Here is a 21,235-nt window from a genome sequence, read left to right as displayed (position 1 = left end):
CGCCCTCCCAGGGGAGCCCCCCCGCCCCCCGCCCGGGCTCGCCCGCTCCCGAGCTAGGGAGCTAGGAAGCCTAGCTGACTGGTCTACCCTTTGGGTGCTATTTCTTTCCCCTTCCCATTTCCCCCCTCCCTTTTTGTTGTGGTTGCGATTTCGGAGCATCGTTTTCATGTGACTTTTTTCCCCTCTTTCATGGCCAGTACCTGCACCCTTAGCAGATCGGAGTTGCCTTCTGTTTTCCGTTAGCGCCTCGCTGCAGGGACAAATGCATACAAATGCATTTAGGAGCCCACAGGACAAGGCGTGGAAAGGTCTCCCACACGGCACAAACGTAAGTAGCCCGGTCGCCCCTTGGCCAGGGTCAGCCCACCCCTCCCCGACCTCGGGCCCCGCTGCGCGGCTGGGAGATCCGCGCGCCCTGGCGCTTCTGGAGTTGGGAGCCGGCGCGCGGCCGTGGCATCCGCCTCCTGTCTCCTCAATTTGTAAAATACCGTGTTGGAAAGGACGCGTCCTGCCAGCGGATCTCTCCGAAGGTTTATGCTAACGAGGTGCTGCGGCTGCGGAGGGACGGCTCCAGCCCCGCCGCCCGCGAGCCCTCCGCCGGCCCCGCGCTCGGGCCCCGAGGCTCCGCGCCCCCGCCGGGCTCCTCGGGGCTCCGTGCGCGCAGCCTGGGCCGCGGGCGCCCACGCGGGGTGCGGCTGCCGGGCGGGAGGGCGAGGACACCCGCGGGGCCTCGGCATCGGGGCGCTCGCCTCCGGTCGGTGGGGGCCGACAGCCCGCGGCCCCCGCCTGTCACCCGCGCAGGGGCTGGGCGCGGGGCGGGGCCGCTCCTCCGGGGAGCGTTCGCGCGGGGCCCCGCGGGCGCCGTCCCTGGGAAGAGACGTGGGGCGGGGGGTGCACGCCTCGCGGGCTGCCCCGCTCCCCCTGGAAGAGGTCGGCGCGGGATGCGCCTTTGCCCGGGGAGGGCCGCTGGGAGGAGGGTCGCGGGCCACGCGGCCCGTGCGGGCGGAGGGCCGGCGACGGAGGCGGGGCGCGGGGAGGGGCCGCCCCGGGGCGGTGTTTGTGTGCACACGTGCTCCCCCGCCGCGTGCAGCCGAGCGTGGCTGGGGCTCGCGCGCTCCCTGCTCCGACCCCGGGAGCCCGCGCGGCTGCGCTTCCCGGCCCAGGAGGACGCCCCCCGCCCCCCGCCCCCCGCGAGCGCCCGAAGCCGCAGGGGTCGGTGCGTGGGGCCCGGGGCCGGGAAGAGCTCAGGCGCTGGGGGGCGGCTTCCCCGCGGCGGCTCACGCGGGTCGCACCCGCTTCCCGGGCGGCTTTCCCGCCACATTTCTTGATAAAAGGCCCAACGCGAGGAGCCGGTGGGAAAGCGGGCTCGGGGCGCGGCCGATCCTGCGGGGCCGCGCGCGTCTCCCTGCTGCTCCCGGCCGCCGCGGAAGGGTGCAAGGAGCCCCGGACTCCCGCGGGAGGGCGCAGGGAGCTCCGGGCCCCCGCGGGAGGGTGCAGGGAGCTCTGGGTCCCCGCGGAAGGGTGCAAGGAGCTCCGGGCCCCCGCGGGAGGGTGCAAGATGCTCTGGGCCGCCGCGGGAGGGTGCAGGGAGCTCCGACCCCGCAGAAGGGTGCAAGGTGCTCCGGGCTGCCGCGGAAGGGTGCAAGGAGCTCCGGGCCCCCGCGGGAGGGTGCAAGGTGCTCCGGGCTGCCGCGGAAGGGTGCAAGGAGCCACGGACCCCCGCACCCCTGCGGGAGGGTGCAGGGAGCTCCGGGCCGTCGCGGAAGGGTGCAAGGAGCCCCGGGCCCCCGCGGGAGGGTGCAGGGAGCTCGGGGCCCCCGTGGAAGGGTGCACGAGCACCAGGAGAGGTGGGGTGAGGCGGCCCCCTCCGGTCCGCCCGCAACCCGCGCCTCGGTGCCGGCGCCCTGGTAGCCTCCCCGGCGCCCCCCCCCCGCAGTCCCTCCCCCCCCCCTCCGCAGGCCCTCCCTTGGCCACTGAGCAAGGCCTGCGTCGTTGCCCGACCGCCCGCGGGGCTGCTAGCTGTGACAACCACTCGGATTAAAGCAGATTTTTTTTTAAAAGATTTTATTTATTTATTCATGAGCAACAGAGAGAGAGGCAGAGACACAGGCAGAGGGAGAAGCAGGCTCCATGCAGGGAGCCCGATGCGGGACTGGATCCTGGGACTCCAGGATCACGCCCTGGGCGGAAGGCAGGTGCTGAACCGCTGTGCCACCCGGGCTGCCCTAAAGCAGATCTTCTGCTCCTGGCCTCTGGCTTGCCGGTTTACACTTCCCTTCCAGACGGTCCCAGAAAAGGCCCTGAATAAATCTTTGGGCAGTTTGGGGTTTGTAAATTGGGTCCAGATGATTGGGGGAGGGAGACAGGGAAAGCAAACAGAATGGATTACACCAAGGAATTGAGGAAAACTTAGACTCGTGGAATGGGAGAAGAACCCTTGCAGAGAGACTTTGGGTTGATAGCAGCTCCTGGGTGAAGGCGCTGGTCTAGAAGGTCTCTCTGTCCGGGACCTTGCAGCCTCCTCTGACATCAGTTTGTTTCACTCCAGTTGCCAGTGGGGGGTGGGCTGCAGAGAATTGAGGGTAATTCGTGGTTACCTCAGATTGCACCCCCTCGCAGCTCCAGCCATACACATGCCAAGTAGGGGAAAGGTAGTTACTGATTAATCTGAGAAGATTGTTTCTCAAAAAAAAAAATAAATAAATAAAATAAAAAATCCAATTTCCTTAAGGAATTAAGCATTCTTCATTTTTTTAAAAAAGAAAAACCGCTACCATCCCCATAGGGATGGGACTTGGCTGAAGCAGCTGATTAGCTGATGATAATGTCAGTCCACTGAATTAAACCTTAGGGTTTCTAATGAAATCCTTGAGGTTTTAATTTTCCACCATCCTTTTGTGGTGACTTTTTTTTTTTTTTTTTTTTTTGTAAAAGCAGGAGCAGTTTTTTAAAGTCACAATTCTGATCAGTCACCCAAAAACATTTACAGTTTTAAAACTAGATCCTGAAAGACATTTTATTTCATGGGGCTGCTGTTAAGTGAGTTACCTAATGTGAATTTGTGGAAGTAATAAAAGGAAATTAAAACCAAAAGTCAGTGTTAGATATAATGATTTAACAGTATCAGAAAGTCTCCCAGGCAGGCTGCTATTCTAAGTAAAGTGTTTCTATAGCCAAGGTGTGTGTGTTTGTGGGGAAGGGGGGTAGTTTTGTATATAAACATCTATTACATAGTTGGCATGAAATTGTATTCTTTAAAGTTGCTTAGTTATCTTTGCTTTCCGTTAGATGTTTAAAATAAACTGATGTCTCAAGGAAAGGAATTGTAACTTATGGAAAGTAGTTTTGAGTGTTGCTTAGACATTCTGCTTGGTAATCTGTGAAGTGGCAGGAGAAAAAAGAAATTTTATTATGGAAATTAAAATAACTGTGCTAGTTTCCTTGCCATGCTTTGCAACTATGACTTATTTTAGAATTTGTAACTGAATGAGAAATAAGGTAAAGATCATTTCATTTTCATTCTCATAAAAGGCTTACATTTATCCTGGCATTCATTCACTTAATCACTTATTTATTCAGCAAATATTTTCTGAGCTCCAACTATGTGCCCAGTGTGGTTCTAAGCAGAAGGGATACAATGGTGGAGCAAGACACAATTGCTGCTCTCCCCATGTGCCCAGTTTAGTATAGGAAACACAAAATGAACAACCAGGTATACCAAAATGAGATAAAGGTACAGATAGGAGGACACCTAGCAGTCCTGGATAGGTGGGGTCGATAGAGAAGGGTAACCCTGGAAGGAAAGGCTGATCAAAGGAAATGAAATTCTCACCGAGACCTAACTGGAAAAGGATGAGACTTTGCAGACAGAACAGTAAAAGGCTGAGAGGTGAGATAGCACAGTTCATTTGAGGGCCTGAAAGAAATGAAGTTGGTTGGAGCACACTTTCTAGAAGGGGAGTGACTGGAGCTGGATCTGGAGACCAAGAGACCAGATTCTGAAAGGCCTTTAAACCAGGTAACTTTCTTAGCTAAATAAATGGAGGTTAGGATGACCTGACTTCTTGATCTTGGGATCAGTGTGCATGTAGAAGATGCTAGAGAAGTTGTATGCTTATTGAAACTCAAGACCACCTGATAGTCTCACTAACTGAAGATTAACTCATTCATTGAACAAACTTTATTTAACATTAGTGTGTTCCAGGAACTTTGCTACGCTAGGCAGCATTTTAACAATTTCTGGGATATTACGAGGACAGGCTAGTTGAGGTATTTTTGCTTCCCTGCTACTGACTGGACTCTAGGCATTTTAATCACGTTAAGTCCTTAAGCATTTATCTCCCGTGTACTTCATTAATTGCCTGTATGCTTAAAATTTAACCAAAAATTCTAATGCTTCACACTGTATTAGTTATATAAGTACCTCCTGGGCTGAATTGATAGTCTCAAAAATTCATTGTATGTCAATGACAACACTTTACTCCCTAAATCATCCAACTTTATCCCCACTGCTGGGATGAGAACTGATCTTCAGTTATTTGGGTAACAAGGGACAGAAATTTTACTATTTTTGGATCTTTGCAGCTAGTAAAGAGCAAAATCTGTAAAGTCATGACTTACAGATTTTTGCTTGTAAATGTAGTGTAACGGTAATTGTTGAAATTATTGATATGTATCACATGTGGTTTTCAGACTATTTCGCCTTTTCCAATTGGTTTAAATTAAAATTGCCAACTCATAAAAAAATAGTTTCCTAGTCACAAGATTTCACAAGTCTTTCTTACAATTATAACTTGAATTTATGTAGGAATGAGCTTCGGTAGCCTGAAGACACAATACCTGAGAGTCTCATGGATGCCCTAAACACAAAAATGCCTGGGATTCTCCTAAAGTAACTTAAACTCTTTAGATAAAGAGAAAGTTGAAAAACTCTGAAAATTATTTAGGGAAGATGCCTGGGATGAATATTCGTTCCTTAAATATTCTGAGTATGGTCTTTGGATATCTATTTCCTGTCTGATCCCCTCCAGGCCTTTCACCCGTCACATGTCTGGCTATGTTTTGATTGTGGCTTCTGTCATACTGAAAATGTGGCTAGCAGACCAGACACACAGAAATACTTCATATTTTGTTAGAGATCCTCAGATATTAATATCATGGGTTATATTTTCTGAACTTTTATTGACTGTTACCATATTGTTGACTTCTTTTAGATCTGGTCTGATTTTGTGAAATGTTTGAATAGATGTACTTCTGATAGTTTATATCAGTGACATACGGTCCACACATACAGAAAAGTGAACAAAAGCAGATGTGCTTTGAATATTTGAGAAATATTCATATTTAATATACCAGTGATGCTTTTTGGTAAAGTAAATATGTGAACAAATGAGCGAACTTAGTAGACTATTTTAGGTTATTTAATTAAAAGAGCATTGGCCAGAATTGTAGGAAGACCTTTCCAGATTTGTGGTTAAGCACCATGTCTAATATATAGTGATTTATGGAAGATCTTGCTAAATAATTTGATCTTTGTCCTCTTATGCTAGTATACTAACAGATCCTACCATCCACACAGATTTTAGGATGTTATATTTAGAATGTAAAATATAAAATTTATATTATGTCATCACATGATAGATGAGTCAGCCAAGGCTCAGAACATTGAAGTGACCCATACAAGCTCACATGGTAAGTTAGAAATAGAATCAGGTTTAGTCTTTTGACTCCCAGTCTAGTTTTACTTTCTTATTTACTCTGTGGTTTTCTGTCCAAACTAATGCAATTTTAATTTTATTCAATGACTCCAGCATGTCTTAGCACTAAATGCATACATGGTCCAACAGGAGAGACGTAAAGCACAGCTGATGCCCTGGAGAATTCTATCTCCTGCTAATAGGAAAATGTGACATTTTTTCCTTATTAAGTGAATGTATAGTAAATGTGATTTCATGGGGCGGGGGGCGGGAACCAAAGAAATAAACAAGCCCAGCTTAACTAGACATTTTCCAGAAAGCTTGGATTCATTAGACATCCGTTTCATACAATGATGGAGTTTGGCTTTTTAACCGAGTATGTCAATTAAGTTTGATGTCTTCTCTGTGTTCCAACTTCAGGGATGAGAAAAATGGTTACAATGAAAAAAAAAAAAAGCTCTATCATGGCAGATATTTTTAAAAGTTCTTTCTTTTCTTTATCTCTTCTTTGTCAGTCAACTGAAAGTGCCCTTATTTATTTTACTTTACTTTTCCCAAGTGTTAAAGAATAAGGTCCATAGGGAAGAGTTGAATTCTTCAGTCATTGGGAGATGTTACTCTTACTCCTTTCCATCATAAAAATGTTTTTTAAGTTTTAGTTTCATGTAAGAAATAGATAAAAGGTGAAGACCTGTTGCTTGTTCAGATATTTACTTACTAATTAATCCTAAAAGGTACAACATGTATGGAATGTAATAAAGTTCCAATAAAAGCATTAAGAGTACAGAGAGGAGGTAGCAAGCCAAGCCGCCTTTAGGGATGATGGAAACTTCATGGAGCAGATGTTATTCAATTTAGGCTTTGATGACACTTAAGATTCTGACAGGTGGAGACTAAGAGGGCATTTCAGATACTTGCAAGGTCTCTCCAGGGAATACAGTATAATGTGATATGGTTGCAGCTTCAGGGGAGGGAGGTCGGGTGTAATGGAATCCATATTGCTATGGATATGGATATCCATATGTTTTTCCTTAGTTGGCTGTTGGTTTGGGATATAATCAGAAAAAGAAAAAAACTTCCAATCATCAGTCTCTACTTCTCTATTAGTCATTGGTTTTAACACATAGGTACACTTACATAAGGTGTGGCTCAACTGATTTGTCATAATCCCCTAAGATCAGCTGGCTAAGGGATGATGTTTGATGTGTTCAGGTTTTCCTGCCTTACACCAGGAATGGACTTGTTAACATGCCTAGAAAGAATTTTATTTTTCATTTTTCTCCTCAGAGGTCATTGGGGAAGTCTATGAGTTGGCTGAATTGCTTAATGACTGCTGGTTATTATATTCTTCATTAGTTAGCTTCCTCTGAATAGAAGAGTGCCTGTTGGGTTATTTCTAAACTCTTAAGTGATCCAGATTACCTTGGGCAAATGAGACGTGATTCCTTTCGCATTCCATTTTCTGCTACGACGGCATAATTCCGATGCACTCTCCTTCAGTGATTATCATCCTGAGCTATTTTTTTAGTCTCACTGGTATATGTCCTGCAGGTTATTTGTTGAAAATATAAAGTTGAAAGGAAGAGTCTCCTTTTTCTCAAACTCTAGATCACTTTGGGATCCATCCTGGAGAACCTAGGGTTATCATTTTAATCTCGCACAGAGGTCCTCAACTTGTTTTGTTCAGTAGAATCACCTGAGGAGTGTTTAAAAATCCCTGTACCACAGATTAAAATCAGAATCGCTGGGGGCAGGGGTGGAGAGGGCAGGATCCAAATATTAGTAGTTTTAAAAACTCCCCAGGTGATTCCACTGTGCAATGAAGGTAAAAACCAGATTCAAAACAGGTAGGCCTTTTCACCATCTCTTGAACATCATCTATTCCTGAACGGTGGTCCTCAGAGCATAAACCCCAGATACACAGTATCAGCATTGCCTGGGAACTTGTTATAAATGCAAATTTATAACAAACCCCACCCCAGACCCAGTGAGTCAGAAGCTCTCAGGGTGGAGCCCAGCAATCTTTAACAAGCCTTCCAGGTGACTCTGCTGCACAGTAAAGTTTGAGACCACTGATCTAGAGCAGGAGAAAAGGATAAAAACAAAATAAACAGCAAAACAACAATCCCCCCTCCCCCACCAGGGTCAAATAGTCTTATGTCATAAATTAGATGTGATTCAAGCAAAATAATATTTGTGTGTTTTAAGTACAGTGTAACTATAAATACTAAGTCTTCTAAATTGAGTCTGGTAAATGCACAATCCATGTTAGAATCAGCTAGTAAAGGGGTCTACAAACTGAGGATTCACTCCAAATTTATGAATCATAATCTCTGAGGCAAGCCCAGAATCTACATTTTTCATAAGCATCTCATGTGGTTCCTTCAGCAAACTAACATTTGAGAACTATGGTATTAAATGGATGACACCATACATAGGAATCTTTTATGTGCTTCATATAAAATATATGTTTCAAGTATTCACTCGTATCAGAAATAGAAATTTCTATAATTGTTCAGTTGATTTGATTATAAAATTGACAGTTTTAACTATATCAAAGCTTCATCTTATAAAAGTTGTGCTCTGTACTGAATGACCAGAGTGTGTATTTTTCACTTACTAAAATATGGTGAAGGCCATTTTAATACAAATGACAATCCCATTATACTAAGGAGAAGAGTATAATTATGCATTGTTGCTCACTTTGTAAAAGATTATCTTTGTTATATTAACATGTTCCTTATACTAGTTGATAAAAATAAAAAATATTTATCATTGATAATAAATAGGAAATGTACCAATTACTATTAGTACACCAAGAACTTAATAAAAAAGAAAAAAATCTTTCAGAGGGCTTTGTAGTTACTCCTTAAAGAACTGTATTTTACAGAAATGTCATTTGGAAAGTCCCTGGGTTACAATAAAAGAAAAACAGAATTAGGTGATAAATTATTGTTTTCGGCAAGCTTTCCATTACTTTTTGGAATTATCTCTGATTTTCAGTTGGGAGGTACATATAGTCAACTATGAAGATTACTCAAAAAAACCTATCAAAAGTTTGGTTATACTAAAAAAAATCAAAATATTTTTACTCAGCTAATCAGTATGAATGAACATTTTGATATGCAATGAGTATTGTGCTCACAATTACTGCCAATCAAAATGTTCAATGTTGACATCTACAGGCCATTGCTATTTTCAGAACCCAAATATCATGAATCTAAGTAGAAGTGATATTCATGGCTTTGATACGATAATCAAAGGGCTTTTACATATATAGATTCATTTAAACAAATCCCTGGTTCCATAGTTTATAATCATTATAGTTAAGTGACTATAAGTTACTTTATTTTGTGTAAAGTTATATTATTTGGTATAAAATTGCATGTATGATAATTTGAGGTAATATATAGTCACAATAATAATAATAGTATTATTTGGACTAGTTCACATTTATTGAGTACTTCCTATGCGCTAGGTACTGTTTTGTATGCCTGACATGAAATTTTTTAGTTAATCTTCAAAAAAAGTTTATGAGATAGATTTAACAGATGAGGAGACACTGAGGTGATAAAAAGTTGCCCAAGTCATATACTTAAGTGGCAAAGTTGTAACTTAAATTCAAAGCCCTTGCTCTTAACCATTACGAGTATTAAAGTACTGTGTTAATTAAAATGATAGCTTACTTCTTAATCTTGTACTAGAGTTTATTTTGGATTTTATATGATTTATAGGTTGAAAAAATCCACTAAAATTTTCCCCTTTTTTTTAGGAAACTGCTCCTTCATTTTATTGTGCTATGTGTGGCAGGGGGTGTTGTTCATGCACAAGAACAAGGTAAGAAAGTTACCTTGTTACGTATTTGCTTATATAAAAATTCTGCTTCCAAACAGCAAAAGTATATGGCTTTAAAATTCTCAGAACCTTAGATTCAACATGAAACAATAAAAAATTCTACCCAGTACAATGAGAATGTAAGGGTGAAAAAAACCAATTTTGGGGGGAAATATGACCTTTAAAAAATTACTCAGATCTTCCATCTGTGAAATTGCTTACATTTTTAAGCAAACTCTATAAAAGGGAAGTTTTGTATAGTGAAAAGGCTTTGCTTGTGACTTCATTGAAGTGGGAGTTCTTGGGGGTGGCGAACTGTGACTGAGTTACCTTTGCACTTCTTGAAACAACACGAGCATATACGAAATGTTCCATCTAGATTTACATCATTGAGAAACAAAATACAATTTGCATACCAGTGGGTTTGGGATTTTATTTAATTCAAATGGAGAGGTTTAGAAAATTGTTCAACGTTTTGTTTTTGTGTGGTAGCTAGTTGCTGGGTAGTATGATGATCAAGTTTCAGGAATCTATGTATTCTCAAATTTATTCCTTTATTAAACAACATTTTAAAAAGTATCTTCTACTTGCCACATAATGTCCTAATTGCTAGTGATAGAAATATAAATAAGATAATGTCTCTGGCCTCAAAATGTAAAGACAAGTGCCTTTGTCAAAGGTTAAAAAATACAAAGTCCAAGTCAAAGAGAAAAACCCTGGAACTATGCTGCATCCACAGAGAGTATCAGCATGGCTCCATTTTTTTTTTTTAAACTCCTCTGTCTTCCATCAGCAGGGCTGCCAAATTATTCATTCTGACAAAATCAACATTTCAGTTCACTGACCAGTTCCACAAGCCACTTGGTCAATCAACTAAACAACAGTAAGAAAGAGAAAGAAATGAGATATACATAGGTAGAGAGAGGGTGCATAAAGGAAGGGGTCATCCTCTATCTGCTTGACCAAACTGACAAGTAGGCAGCTAAGTTCTCTGTCAAGTAGCACGTAGATGAATTAAAAGATATCTTGGAAGGCATTTTCTAATTCTGTTTTACGGTTAAATTAGGTTAAATTTAACTTAATTTTCTGGTTAAATTAGGTCGGATGTCACATAGAGCTTCATGAAATACTGTTCTTGACCAAGTCATTGCTGTTACTTTATTTTGATTTAATTAGCCATGAAAAAGAGAGGAATTGTATCTTTTAGTTCACTGTTATTACTGTTATACCTTCTGAGAACTTAATTGTACCAGCCCTATGCTTGTAGAATATATATTCACCACTACCTCATCACAGGGTTTTTGTAATTATGCCCATGATATAGCTGCTGAAACTAAAATTAAGAAGAATAAGTAACTAGCCCAAGGGTTATAGGCTAATGAATAGAAGAACCAATATTTGAACTCAAGTATTTTGATTGCAAAGTCTACAAATTCTTTAAAATTAAGCTTCTTGAACCACAGAGAAGATCAAAAAGAGAAGGGGAATTGTCATTATTAATTATGTATATATTCTGTGGCTTGTCCTTTGCTGGTACTTTACATGTAATATTCTGATCTTCACAGTGAACCTTTAGGATAGGGATTATAGATGAAGAAACTGAGGCTCACAGAAGGCTTTTACTCAGGCTCTTACAACTAGGACTTGAATCTAGGCCTGTCCATCTCTGACAACAGAAAACCCTCTTTCCACTACCCGTCTTCTTATTTTATAATTACCATCTGCTGGCGTGGTTTGAAAGCTTCTTATACAGACTTTCATCCCCCACCCCATACTTGAAGCCCCATGCCTCCCTCTTAAATTCACTGACCAGATATAAACGTCTGTTATTTGCCATGTTTTCAGTTATTCCATTAAGTTTTAATACAGCTAAGAAAATAATTTTAAATAACCTTGTTCATAAATTTAAATTCTGGGGGGCACCTGGGTGGCTCAGTCAGTCAAACGACTGCATTTGGCTCAGGTCAAGATCCTAGGGTCCGGAGATTGAGCCCTGCTTTGGGCTCCCTGCTCAGTGGGGAGTCTGCTTCTGCTTCTCCTTCTGCCGCATGCATCACCACCCCCAGCACATGTACGTGTGCTGTCTCTCAAATAAGTAGATAAAAATCTTTTTTAAAAAATTAAAATTTTGAATTTGTTTTATAACCAAGTTTTAGATTATAACCTATTGAATACATGATTCTGCTTCAAGGAAAAATTAATTATTTACAGCTTTTTCTGAGGATTTGACAGATCTAGATCCCTTTTCTTATCTTATAGAGTCTGCTTTCCTTATTGCCCAGTCTGTGTTGGTAGGCTGGCTGCCAGAGACGGACCTAGCTGCAGTACTTCTACTTGGTAACATACACCCTGCAAGATGTGTAGCTAATCCTCAACATACACAGCATTCTCAGGTTCATGATCCCTAGGTGTGAAAACCACACGTGTAGAAATCTCTGTGTGTGGAATACTCATTTCCAAAAAGAATATTTCCTGTGGAAATGAATCCAAAATGTGTTTATTGTTAATGGAGAATCAGCTCATTCTAGCTACAGTTACTCTAAGTATTTTCTGCCAAAACCCCTTATGGACACTTAACCAAAAACTTTACACATTAGGTGGTTAAAGCTTCATTTCTCATTTTATAAACAAATTTGCTTTTATCTCTTTAACCATAATAGATGTGTTACTTACAACGGAAATACTTTAAAGTCACAATTGCCACTTTAAACATACCCAGTGTAACTAAATAAAGCACAGGTGTTCTAGAACCAGAAGCCAGGTTCTAGTACTTACTAGCTATATGATCTGGAGCAAGTCAAATACTCTGAGCTTCATTTTCAGCAAAGTGAAAATAATAAGAGTGAAGTAATAAGAATGAAGTAATAAGAGTTCTTACTACATAGAGTTGTATGGATAAAATGAGATAATACATGTCAAGTGTTTAGTGCATGCCTATTATTTGATGAAGACACAGTAATCTTTTTTAGGAAAAAAAAGATGCTTATGATCCTTCTCTTTTCCCATATACTCATAATATTGAAAAACTTAAATAAACTAAAGTAGTTGAATTTAAGCAACTCCTTTAGTTCCTTCACTCAGTGAGCTGGAAGCCAGGCAGCTTGTATTTGAGTCTTGATTTTAGCACTATTTGGCTGAGACTAAATAGAACAATAGAAAGCAGATATTGGGCAATTATCTGGTTAATTTAATCAATTTAGGTAAATTGGTTAAGACAAACATATTAAGGCTTATATTATTTTTCTTATTTACAACTTTGTGACTTAGTTTATTTTTTAAAAGATTTTATTTATTTATTTGAGAGAGAGAGAGAAAGCATGAGAGAGGGGAGGGTCAGAGGGGCAGCAGATCCTTGCTGAGCAGGGAGCCTGATGTGGGGCTCCATCCTGGGACTCTGGGATCATGACCTGAGCTAAAGGCAGATACTTAACCAACTGAGCCACCTAGGTGTTCCTTTGTGATTTTATTTTAAACAATCATGTAATTTTTTCATTTATACAAACTAGAAAGCTTGGAGATTTCACTGACCCAGATATATGAAAATTTTAACAGCAAGAGTTTATTAAATTATGTGCTGTATTATATTTAGCTATTTAATGAGCTAACATAATTTTTATACTGTGATGTGATATTTTTAACTTTAAAAGTTGATAAATTTTAAATCTTTTAAGCTACACTGACTAAGAGATGTAAAAATCCTTACATTTATGAGGTACAAACATATTACTGTTGTTCCTCCAATTTATGAATATTAGAATATTGTTGAATATTGATAGCTACAATGTTTCCTTGGCTCTCTTATGAAAAGAAGTGTTTGTAAAACTTACAAAATAAGTACAACAATTGGCTCTCCCATGTCTTTTTCTTTAGGCATAGTTTATACTGCACCATAGAGTTAATTATATAGCCACTGGATTTAATGTCAGATACTTGGGTATGAGTCATAATTTCATCATTTACTGAGATTCAGTTTCTCCTTTTTCTCACCCTTTTCCTATTCTTTTTTTCTCTTCCCACTTTCTCTCCCTCTCTCTCTTTCCATTTTCCTCTCTTCTTCCCTCTCTCCTTCCTTCTTTTCTTCTAACTAGTGATAATAGTATCAATGGTGCTTACTATACAAGTTTCAAATTAAAAATAAGCAAGGCTGGAGTGTCTGTGGCTATATCTCAGCATCAGCCCTGCAGGCTTAGAAGATTGATTTTATTAGCAAATTGAGTACAGTCTATTTGTCTTTGGTGTATAACAAAACAACAACAAACAAAAATTACACTGAAGTCTTACAGAGGAGGTAATATTTCAACTGAATCTTATAAGATGAGTAAATTAGGCATGAAGGGATATACTTAGAGGGATCTGAAAGAATAAGATTAAAAAAACAGATACATTTGACATGGCAAGAGATTTAAGAAAAGTAAAAGAAAAAAAATTGTGAGTGGCAAATGCCATGAAGTAAGAAGATACCATTGAAGGAAAAATGTGTAAGGGCTAGTGTAGATTAGGGGGCAGTAACCAAGACCAAGGTTACTTCTGACCAATTATAAGTTTGAGTCCCCAAGACAATTTTCAGTCTCAATAATGTTTTAGAAGAATTTATAGAACCCAGTGTAACCTGTTATACTCATAGTTATGGTTTATTACAGCAAAAGAGAATGCATTAACATCAACCAACAGAAAAGACACATGGGTTAGGGTCTAGGAAAGTCCCACATATGGAGCTTCCAGTTGTCCTCTCCCAGTGGAATGAGTGCCAACTTTCCCAGCAATGATATGTGACAGTATGCACAGAATATTGCCAACCAATGAAACTCATCTGAGCCCTTATGTCCAAAGTCTATATTGGGGCTCTGCTCCAATGGACATGGTGGACTGCCCATGTAGCTGACCTTAGTCCCTCTTGAGGTTGAATGGATACCACATGACCAAAGCCCTTACCATAAATCATGTTGTTGGACTATTTGCTATGGTTCATAACCCTCAGATAAACAAATATATCTTTATAAGGCAAGATATTCAAGGGTTCATTGAGTGCCTCCCAGAAGCCGAGAACAAACATATGTCTACTCTTTGGGCAAGGTTAAATTTTTTACTACACAAGTGGCATGTGGACTTTGGGTACCATAATAGAAAGGGTGGAAAAGAAGGACAGAAAAGTAAAATCAAGATGAGGGGTCCCAATGATCCACTTGCATAATTTGACAATAAGACCACCATACCACTACAATTATACAAATAATCCAGAATATGCTAATCTGCTCAACCTCATCAACTGTGAGGTTGAACATACACAATTCCATGTGACTATCAACACAAAAATTACTTTAAAGTGAAGTCATAATCCTTTAATGAAAGAGTAAGGGGATGGAATATAGTAAAAAGATATTTTTATTAAAAAATTTTTAAAAATATTTTATTTATTTATTCATGAAAGACACACACACAGAGAGAGGCAGACACACAGGCAGAGGGAGAAGCAGGCTCCCTGAGAGGAGCCTGATGCTGGACCTGATCCCAGGATGGGGATCACATCCTGAGCCGAAGGCAGACACTCAACCATTGAGCCACCTACTTACCTGGTAAATATATTTTTTAAAATAGGATATCCATAAAGCTTAAAGAGCAGATATACTTCATTCCTTGTTTAATGGTTTTCTTTTACTTCTAGTATATTCTCTTGCGAAAGTGATGCTTTTTTCCTACATTCTAAATCTTCCTGTTCTGATATTTTGGGTTTGATTACCTTTGATGTTTAGCATAGATTAAAAAGGGGAAAGCTTATTAGGAATGGATGAGATACGAGACTGGAAATGCAGGCAGGGGTTAGATCACGAAGGGCTTGAGGGCTAAAATAAGAAGTTTCAGTTTTATATGAAAGCTTTGAAAACTACTGATGTGTTACAGGAAGCAGTGTCATGAACTAAATGTTCATTTTGTTCTGTACAAAGAGAGAAAGGTTTCCCTGGCAGCAGTGTGGATGAAAGATTGGATAAGAATGTCTTAAAAGAGGCAGAGAAATCTATTAGAAGACTAATATAATAATCTAAGGATAAAGAGAGCTTAACTAAAGTTTGTGTTGGACTTGGTGACTGAATAGCTATGGAGAATGGTTGGAAAGGGAGTATCAAAGGCGATTACCAGGTTTCTGGGTTAGATGGCTGGATTGATTGATTCATTCATTCAAGCAATACTTTGGACCTACTTTGTCTTAGTCATTATTCTACATGATGGAATATAACAGTAAAACATGGTGAAGTGCTACCCTCATGGACTTACATTTCAACTGGGGAATAAAGCAGTAGGCAATTCTATGTATATATAATGTGATATATATATAATGTATGATATATTTATGTATATCTCCCCCTAAATTCTCAGTGCTGTGAAGAAAACATAAAGCACGGGAAGATGTTGGAGAGTCACTGGGGCAAGGAGAAGGACAATTTTATATTTTAGGTATTGTTGTCAGGGAAGACCTCTCTGACGAGATCATATTTGAGTCTAGATCTGAATGAACTCAAGGGTTTAGAACATTCTAAACAGAAAGAACAATAAGTACAAACACCAGGAATTCAAAATGAGGTTAGTGACTTTAAAGAATAAGAAAGGAAAAGCATGGCTGGTGCAAAGTAAGGTGGGATGAAATGCAAAGAGATAAGAGAGGTAAGAAGGGGGCTGATGACATAGGTTTCATACACCATGTAAGAGTTTGGATTGTATTTTTACTGTAACGGGAAGCCATGGGCAGAATTTGTTTAGGAGATTGGCATGATAGAATTGACACTATAAACATAGAACTCTGGCTGGTGGTTTGGGAATGGGACTCTTTGCTAAGAGAGGCACTAAAATAAGAGGAACAAATGTGGGGGAAAATATATTGAGTGAGAAGTGCTTGCAGGACGTCTAGTCTCTACCACATAAGTTCAGTAGGCGATTGGATATGCAAATCCAGAAGAGAGGTTTGTGAGTCAGCATATGTGGTTGTTGAAATCATGTTTTGGGTGAAGTCATTGTGTTTACAGTAAAAAGAGCAAAGCCCGTTGTCTTGGTGACACCATGATTTATTCTGTTTAAGAAGCAAATAGGTGAAAGAGATAAAAATCTGTTCTGCTGTTAGGTGACATATGCATTTTTAAATTGCTATGCTGAGAGGTTGAGTCAGGAGGACTGCCTGCTTTCAGGTTCTGCCTCTACACTTCCTACTTGGGTGATTTTGGGAAAGTTATTCAGATTCTCTGTGACCTAGTTTTTATGTCTGTCAGATAGAGTTAACCATAGTACCTACCTCACAGGGTTATTGTGAGCTTTATGTGGCTTAATGAAGTGAGAACAGTGCTTGGTACATGGAATTAATGAATGCTGCTACTATTTTTATTCTGTAAAAAAAAATGCAAAGTGCAACAAATGAATAAACAAACAAAAAGCAGGATCAGAACTATAAATACAGAGAACAAACTGATGGCTGCCGGAGGTTGGGGGAAGGGCAGGAAGGGTGAAGGGGAGTGAGAGGTTACAGGCTTCCAGTTATGGAATGAAGTCATGGGGATGAAAGATACAGCATAGGGATATAGTCAATCGTATTGTAATAGTGTATGGGGACACATGGTAGCTACTCTTATAGTGAGCATAGCATAATGTATAGATTTGTTGACTTACTATGTTGTACACTTGAAACTATAGTGCCAACTATACTCAAAAAAAGTATTTAGAAAAAAATTTCTAATTAAAAAAATTTCTTAATGAAAAGAAAGGCAAAGCACTTAATGAAGTGCCTAGTTGGTAATCAGTATTCTTTAAATAGTAACTGATTTCTCAAGTAACACAAACTGGATTGATTTTGTGGTTAGGGTCACTAATGAAACAAGTAACCTATTATAGACAACTAAGATTTTTCTTGCTGTATTCATCAGTACTAATTATCTAAATTTAACTTCCAAATTGCAGTTTGGTGATATCCAGGGCCAGACCTAAATTAACAATAGTCTGTCCTTTGATAGAAGACTTTCATTCTCCTGTTCTCCCCAGACCCTCTCATATGTGCCTTTTATCCTTAAGAGTTCTCTGTTCTCATATCAGTATCTGCCACAAAATTTAAGCTAAACATATTTACATTAAGATTTGAAAGTTTAAGTAGGATTAACATTTAGATGTCCACTCAGATACCAATTCTGATGGCAACCTAGGGGGTATTGTCCACTGTGAGATTCAGTGGGAAGAAATAACCCTGCCTGATTGATTGTGAGACTTGCCAAAGAATATGCCAGGTGATGTGGAGAATAGAGTGCCTGTAAGGTAGTGTGGTGAGACAAAGATTATAGACTTTGAAGCTAGACTAATTGGACTTATATCTATTTCTACTATTTATCAGCCATATGATCTTGACCAGGTTACGTAATCTCTCTGGGCTTCAGATTCTTCATCTTTGAAATACATATAGATTTTATTTTTTATTTTTTTAAAGATTTATTTATTTATTTAGTTATTTATGATAGACATAGAGAGAGAGAGAGAGAGGCAAAGACACAGGAGGAGGGAGAAGCAGGCTCCATGCCAGGAGCCCGACGTGGGACTCAATCCCGAGACTCCAGGATCACGCCCTGGGCCAAAGGCAGGCGCTAAACTGCTGAGCCACCCAGGGATCCCCTACATATAGACTTTAAATATAAACTTGAAATAATGAGATATTATCTTCCCACTTCTGTTTTTGGATATCATACAAAAAGAAAAAAAGATGAATGAAATAGTAAATAACCCTGAAAACTCCATTTCCAGCAAAACTAGGGGAATGATAAAATCTGCAAACTCTCAAAATATGCTGAGAAAAACATAAAAGTGCCAGTATAACCACACACTTTTTAAATGAGGAGCATACCCCAAAGTACCTTAACCTTGAGCCCCTATACAAAACAACTGCTACAGGATCTGGGGGGGACAGAAGCTGCCCAGGAGCAAGTACAAGAAAGAAGCACAGATAATAATAGCTAAATGGCTCGGTGAAGAAAGATCTCAGAACATGCACAAATCTACTTCCTAAGGTGAAGGATTCATTCTGAAGCATATAGCAATGAGAATGGATACTGGGGAAGGAGAGTAGGGTGTTGCCAACTAGGATGGCTATAGAAGTTCTGCTAGATTAGGTCTGATCCAGAGAAGAAGGTGAGGCTATATCAAAAGGCCACTTGAAAGGACTCTGGTAATGCTGAAACAGCCTTTGGGTTTTGAGATTTGGAAGGCATGCCCCTTTGTCTTCTCCCTAGCATCTTTCTATAAACTATTGAGTATGAAATAGTGAGTAACTAAAAGCAACACAGCATAAATAGAAAGGCGCAATAAGAAAAATATGGGTGAAAGCAGCAAAATGAGAATGCACAGATAAAAAAAATCACGATGAAGGAAGATCATAAAACAGAAATATAAGAACTCAAGAGAAGGAAGAGATGGCAAGATATTAAAGGGATATATGAATTGTGAGCTTGTAGAACTCAGAAAAGGTGTCGTAGGAAAAATCCTTTTTATAAATCAAGAGGAAATTGGAAGGAACACAAAAAGAGGTTAGAAATTATAGAAAACATGGTAAAGGCAGGAATGAAAAAACAGAACTGAAGATAAATAACATATTTAAAAGATTGCAGAGAAATGATAGATATAGAAGACAGTGGTGGAGATTAAACATACTTATAATAGTAATTTTTGAAGAGGAAAACCACAACTATAAAATAGAACAAATATTCAGGGATCCGATTCATGAAAACTTTGCTGGAGGGAACAGCAAATGGGCATACTATATGCCTGGAAACATTTATCTAGAATGGTTAATATGAAGCCATATCCTAATAAAATTTGTACTTCAAGGATAAAGAGCAGCAGTTTTGGGGCATGTTGGTTAAAAAAAAAATTGAGTCACTTAGAGGGAGAAACAAAATTGGCTGCCTTCAGATTTTTCTATCCTAACATTCCATACCTATAGATAGTGGAATCATATCTTGAATAAGATATTCAAGGAAAGAATACATTAGCAACGAATTTTATGTCCAATGAAACTTAAGATACAATGCTATCAACAGGGATGCTTTGGTGGCTCAGTGGTTGATCGTCTACCTTTGGCTCAGGGCGTGATCCTGGAATCCTGGGATTGAGTCCCACATTGGGCTTCCTGCATGGAGCCTGCTTCTCCCTCTGCCTATGACTCTGCCTCTCTCTCTGTGTCTCTCATGAATAAATAACAAAATCTTTATAAAAAACCCCAAAAATCAAACAAACAAAAAAACCAATGCTACCAACAAACAATTCTAAAAAGTCAAATATCCAGGAAATTTTCTCATGAATGTTTCTTGAGGAGATTAATACAGGATTAACTTCATCAAAAAGGAAATAACTGGGAAAATGACTCCAAAAGACTGGTTCTATTTACCAGGAGAAAATGTGGGAACAGAACTGCATATAAATTATGATATAAATTAATGTAGGAATGATACATTCACAATAGGAGGGAAAAAAGGAATAAAAGACAGGAAATACATTAAGTTTGGTGATTGGCTCCTATTTAGAAGCTGGGAAATAATATTATCCAAAGCTGATAAAGCAAATAAAAAATACTATCAGGATACTTAATAATAAAAAGATAAATGCTAGGAAAGCTAATTCTATTGGCTAATATTAGACGGTAAGGGGGAGGGGAGGAGGGAGAAAAAGAAAGAGGAAATACTGTTCATAGGTAAGAAATAATAGATCTGTCTAAATAAAGAGGACTAGAGACATTATGTATATTTATAATTTTAGAGGTAACAGAATAAAAATATGTCTTTCTTTCTAAAAGATAATTCTAGAGGTGTATCCCATAGACCTTGATATGCAGTATTTTAATTTTTGTTGTTTTCTAAAAACTATGTAATTTTTATTTGTATTTTCCCATTGACCCAAGTGATTTAGGAGAAAATCTTTACATTTTCCAATTAAAGGATTTTGTTTGTTTTCTCATTTTGTTATTGAAATCTAACTTGTTAGTATTGTGATTAGAGAATGGTGTCTAATTTGTTCTTCACATTTTTGAAACTTAGTCTTATAAATTGTATTTAAACTAGGCCATAGAAAATAATGAATTGGTGTTATAGTCTGGTAAAAATAGTCCAGTAGGAGAAAAACCACACACCAGTCTTAACTTATAAATCTTATTTATTTATTCATGAGAGACACAGACTAAGAGAGAAAGGCAAAGACATGGACAGAGGGAGTTTAACTTATAATTATTAATGTGATGATTCTACATATATTATTCTTTGAGAATCCAGCAAACTTTCAAAATAATAATATCCAACCATCAAGTAGATTTTATTTCAGAAATGCAAGGATAGTTCAATAACAAGAAACTTACTGAGTAGCAAATCTTCAAAGACATTTGTCTTAAAAAATCTTAGCTATTTGTTGTAAAACTCAAATAAAAATAGAATCAAAGGAAAATATATATGAAATATTAAAAACACATAATAAAGTTTTTATTATTGCTCTTTCCAGTAATATTTCAATGAATAGCATCAGAAATTTTAGTTACTAGATAACAGGGGTTCTTGTTAAATGCAAGGAGAAGTTTTCTTTGGGCAAGGAGCAGCCCTTGACATTCTACCACAGAGAAGTGGCACTTCCTTTGTGTAAGGATAGCCTATCTGGCATCTTATAGAATGAAAACTTTTACATAGTATATGATTTATACACTT

General features: G+C 39.5%; 1 protein-coding gene across 1 annotated transcript in view; it reads left to right on the top strand.

The window, feature by feature from the left end:
• Positions 1 to 262: 262 nt before the first annotated feature.
• Positions 263 to 21,235, top strand: part of COL24A1 (collagen type XXIV alpha 1 chain) — a 384,669-nt gene continuing 363,696 nt past the window's right edge. The window contains exons 1-3 of the mRNA XM_055339781.1: positions 263 to 479; positions 546 to 930; positions 9,469 to 9,533. Coding sequence (XP_055195756.1) covers positions 263 to 479; positions 546 to 930; positions 9,469 to 9,533 — 667 coding nt within the window. The remainder of the gene's footprint in view (positions 480 to 545; positions 931 to 9,468; positions 9,534 to 21,235) is intronic.

This window comes from Nyctereutes procyonoides, unplaced genomic scaffold (assembly GCF_905146905.1).
Source record: "Nyctereutes procyonoides isolate TBG_1078 unplaced genomic scaffold, NYPRO_anot_genome, whole genome shotgun sequence".
NCBI classification, from domain to species: Eukaryota; Metazoa; Chordata; class Mammalia; order Carnivora; family Canidae; genus Nyctereutes; species Nyctereutes procyonoides.
This window is presented reverse-complemented; position numbering and strand designations above follow the sequence as displayed.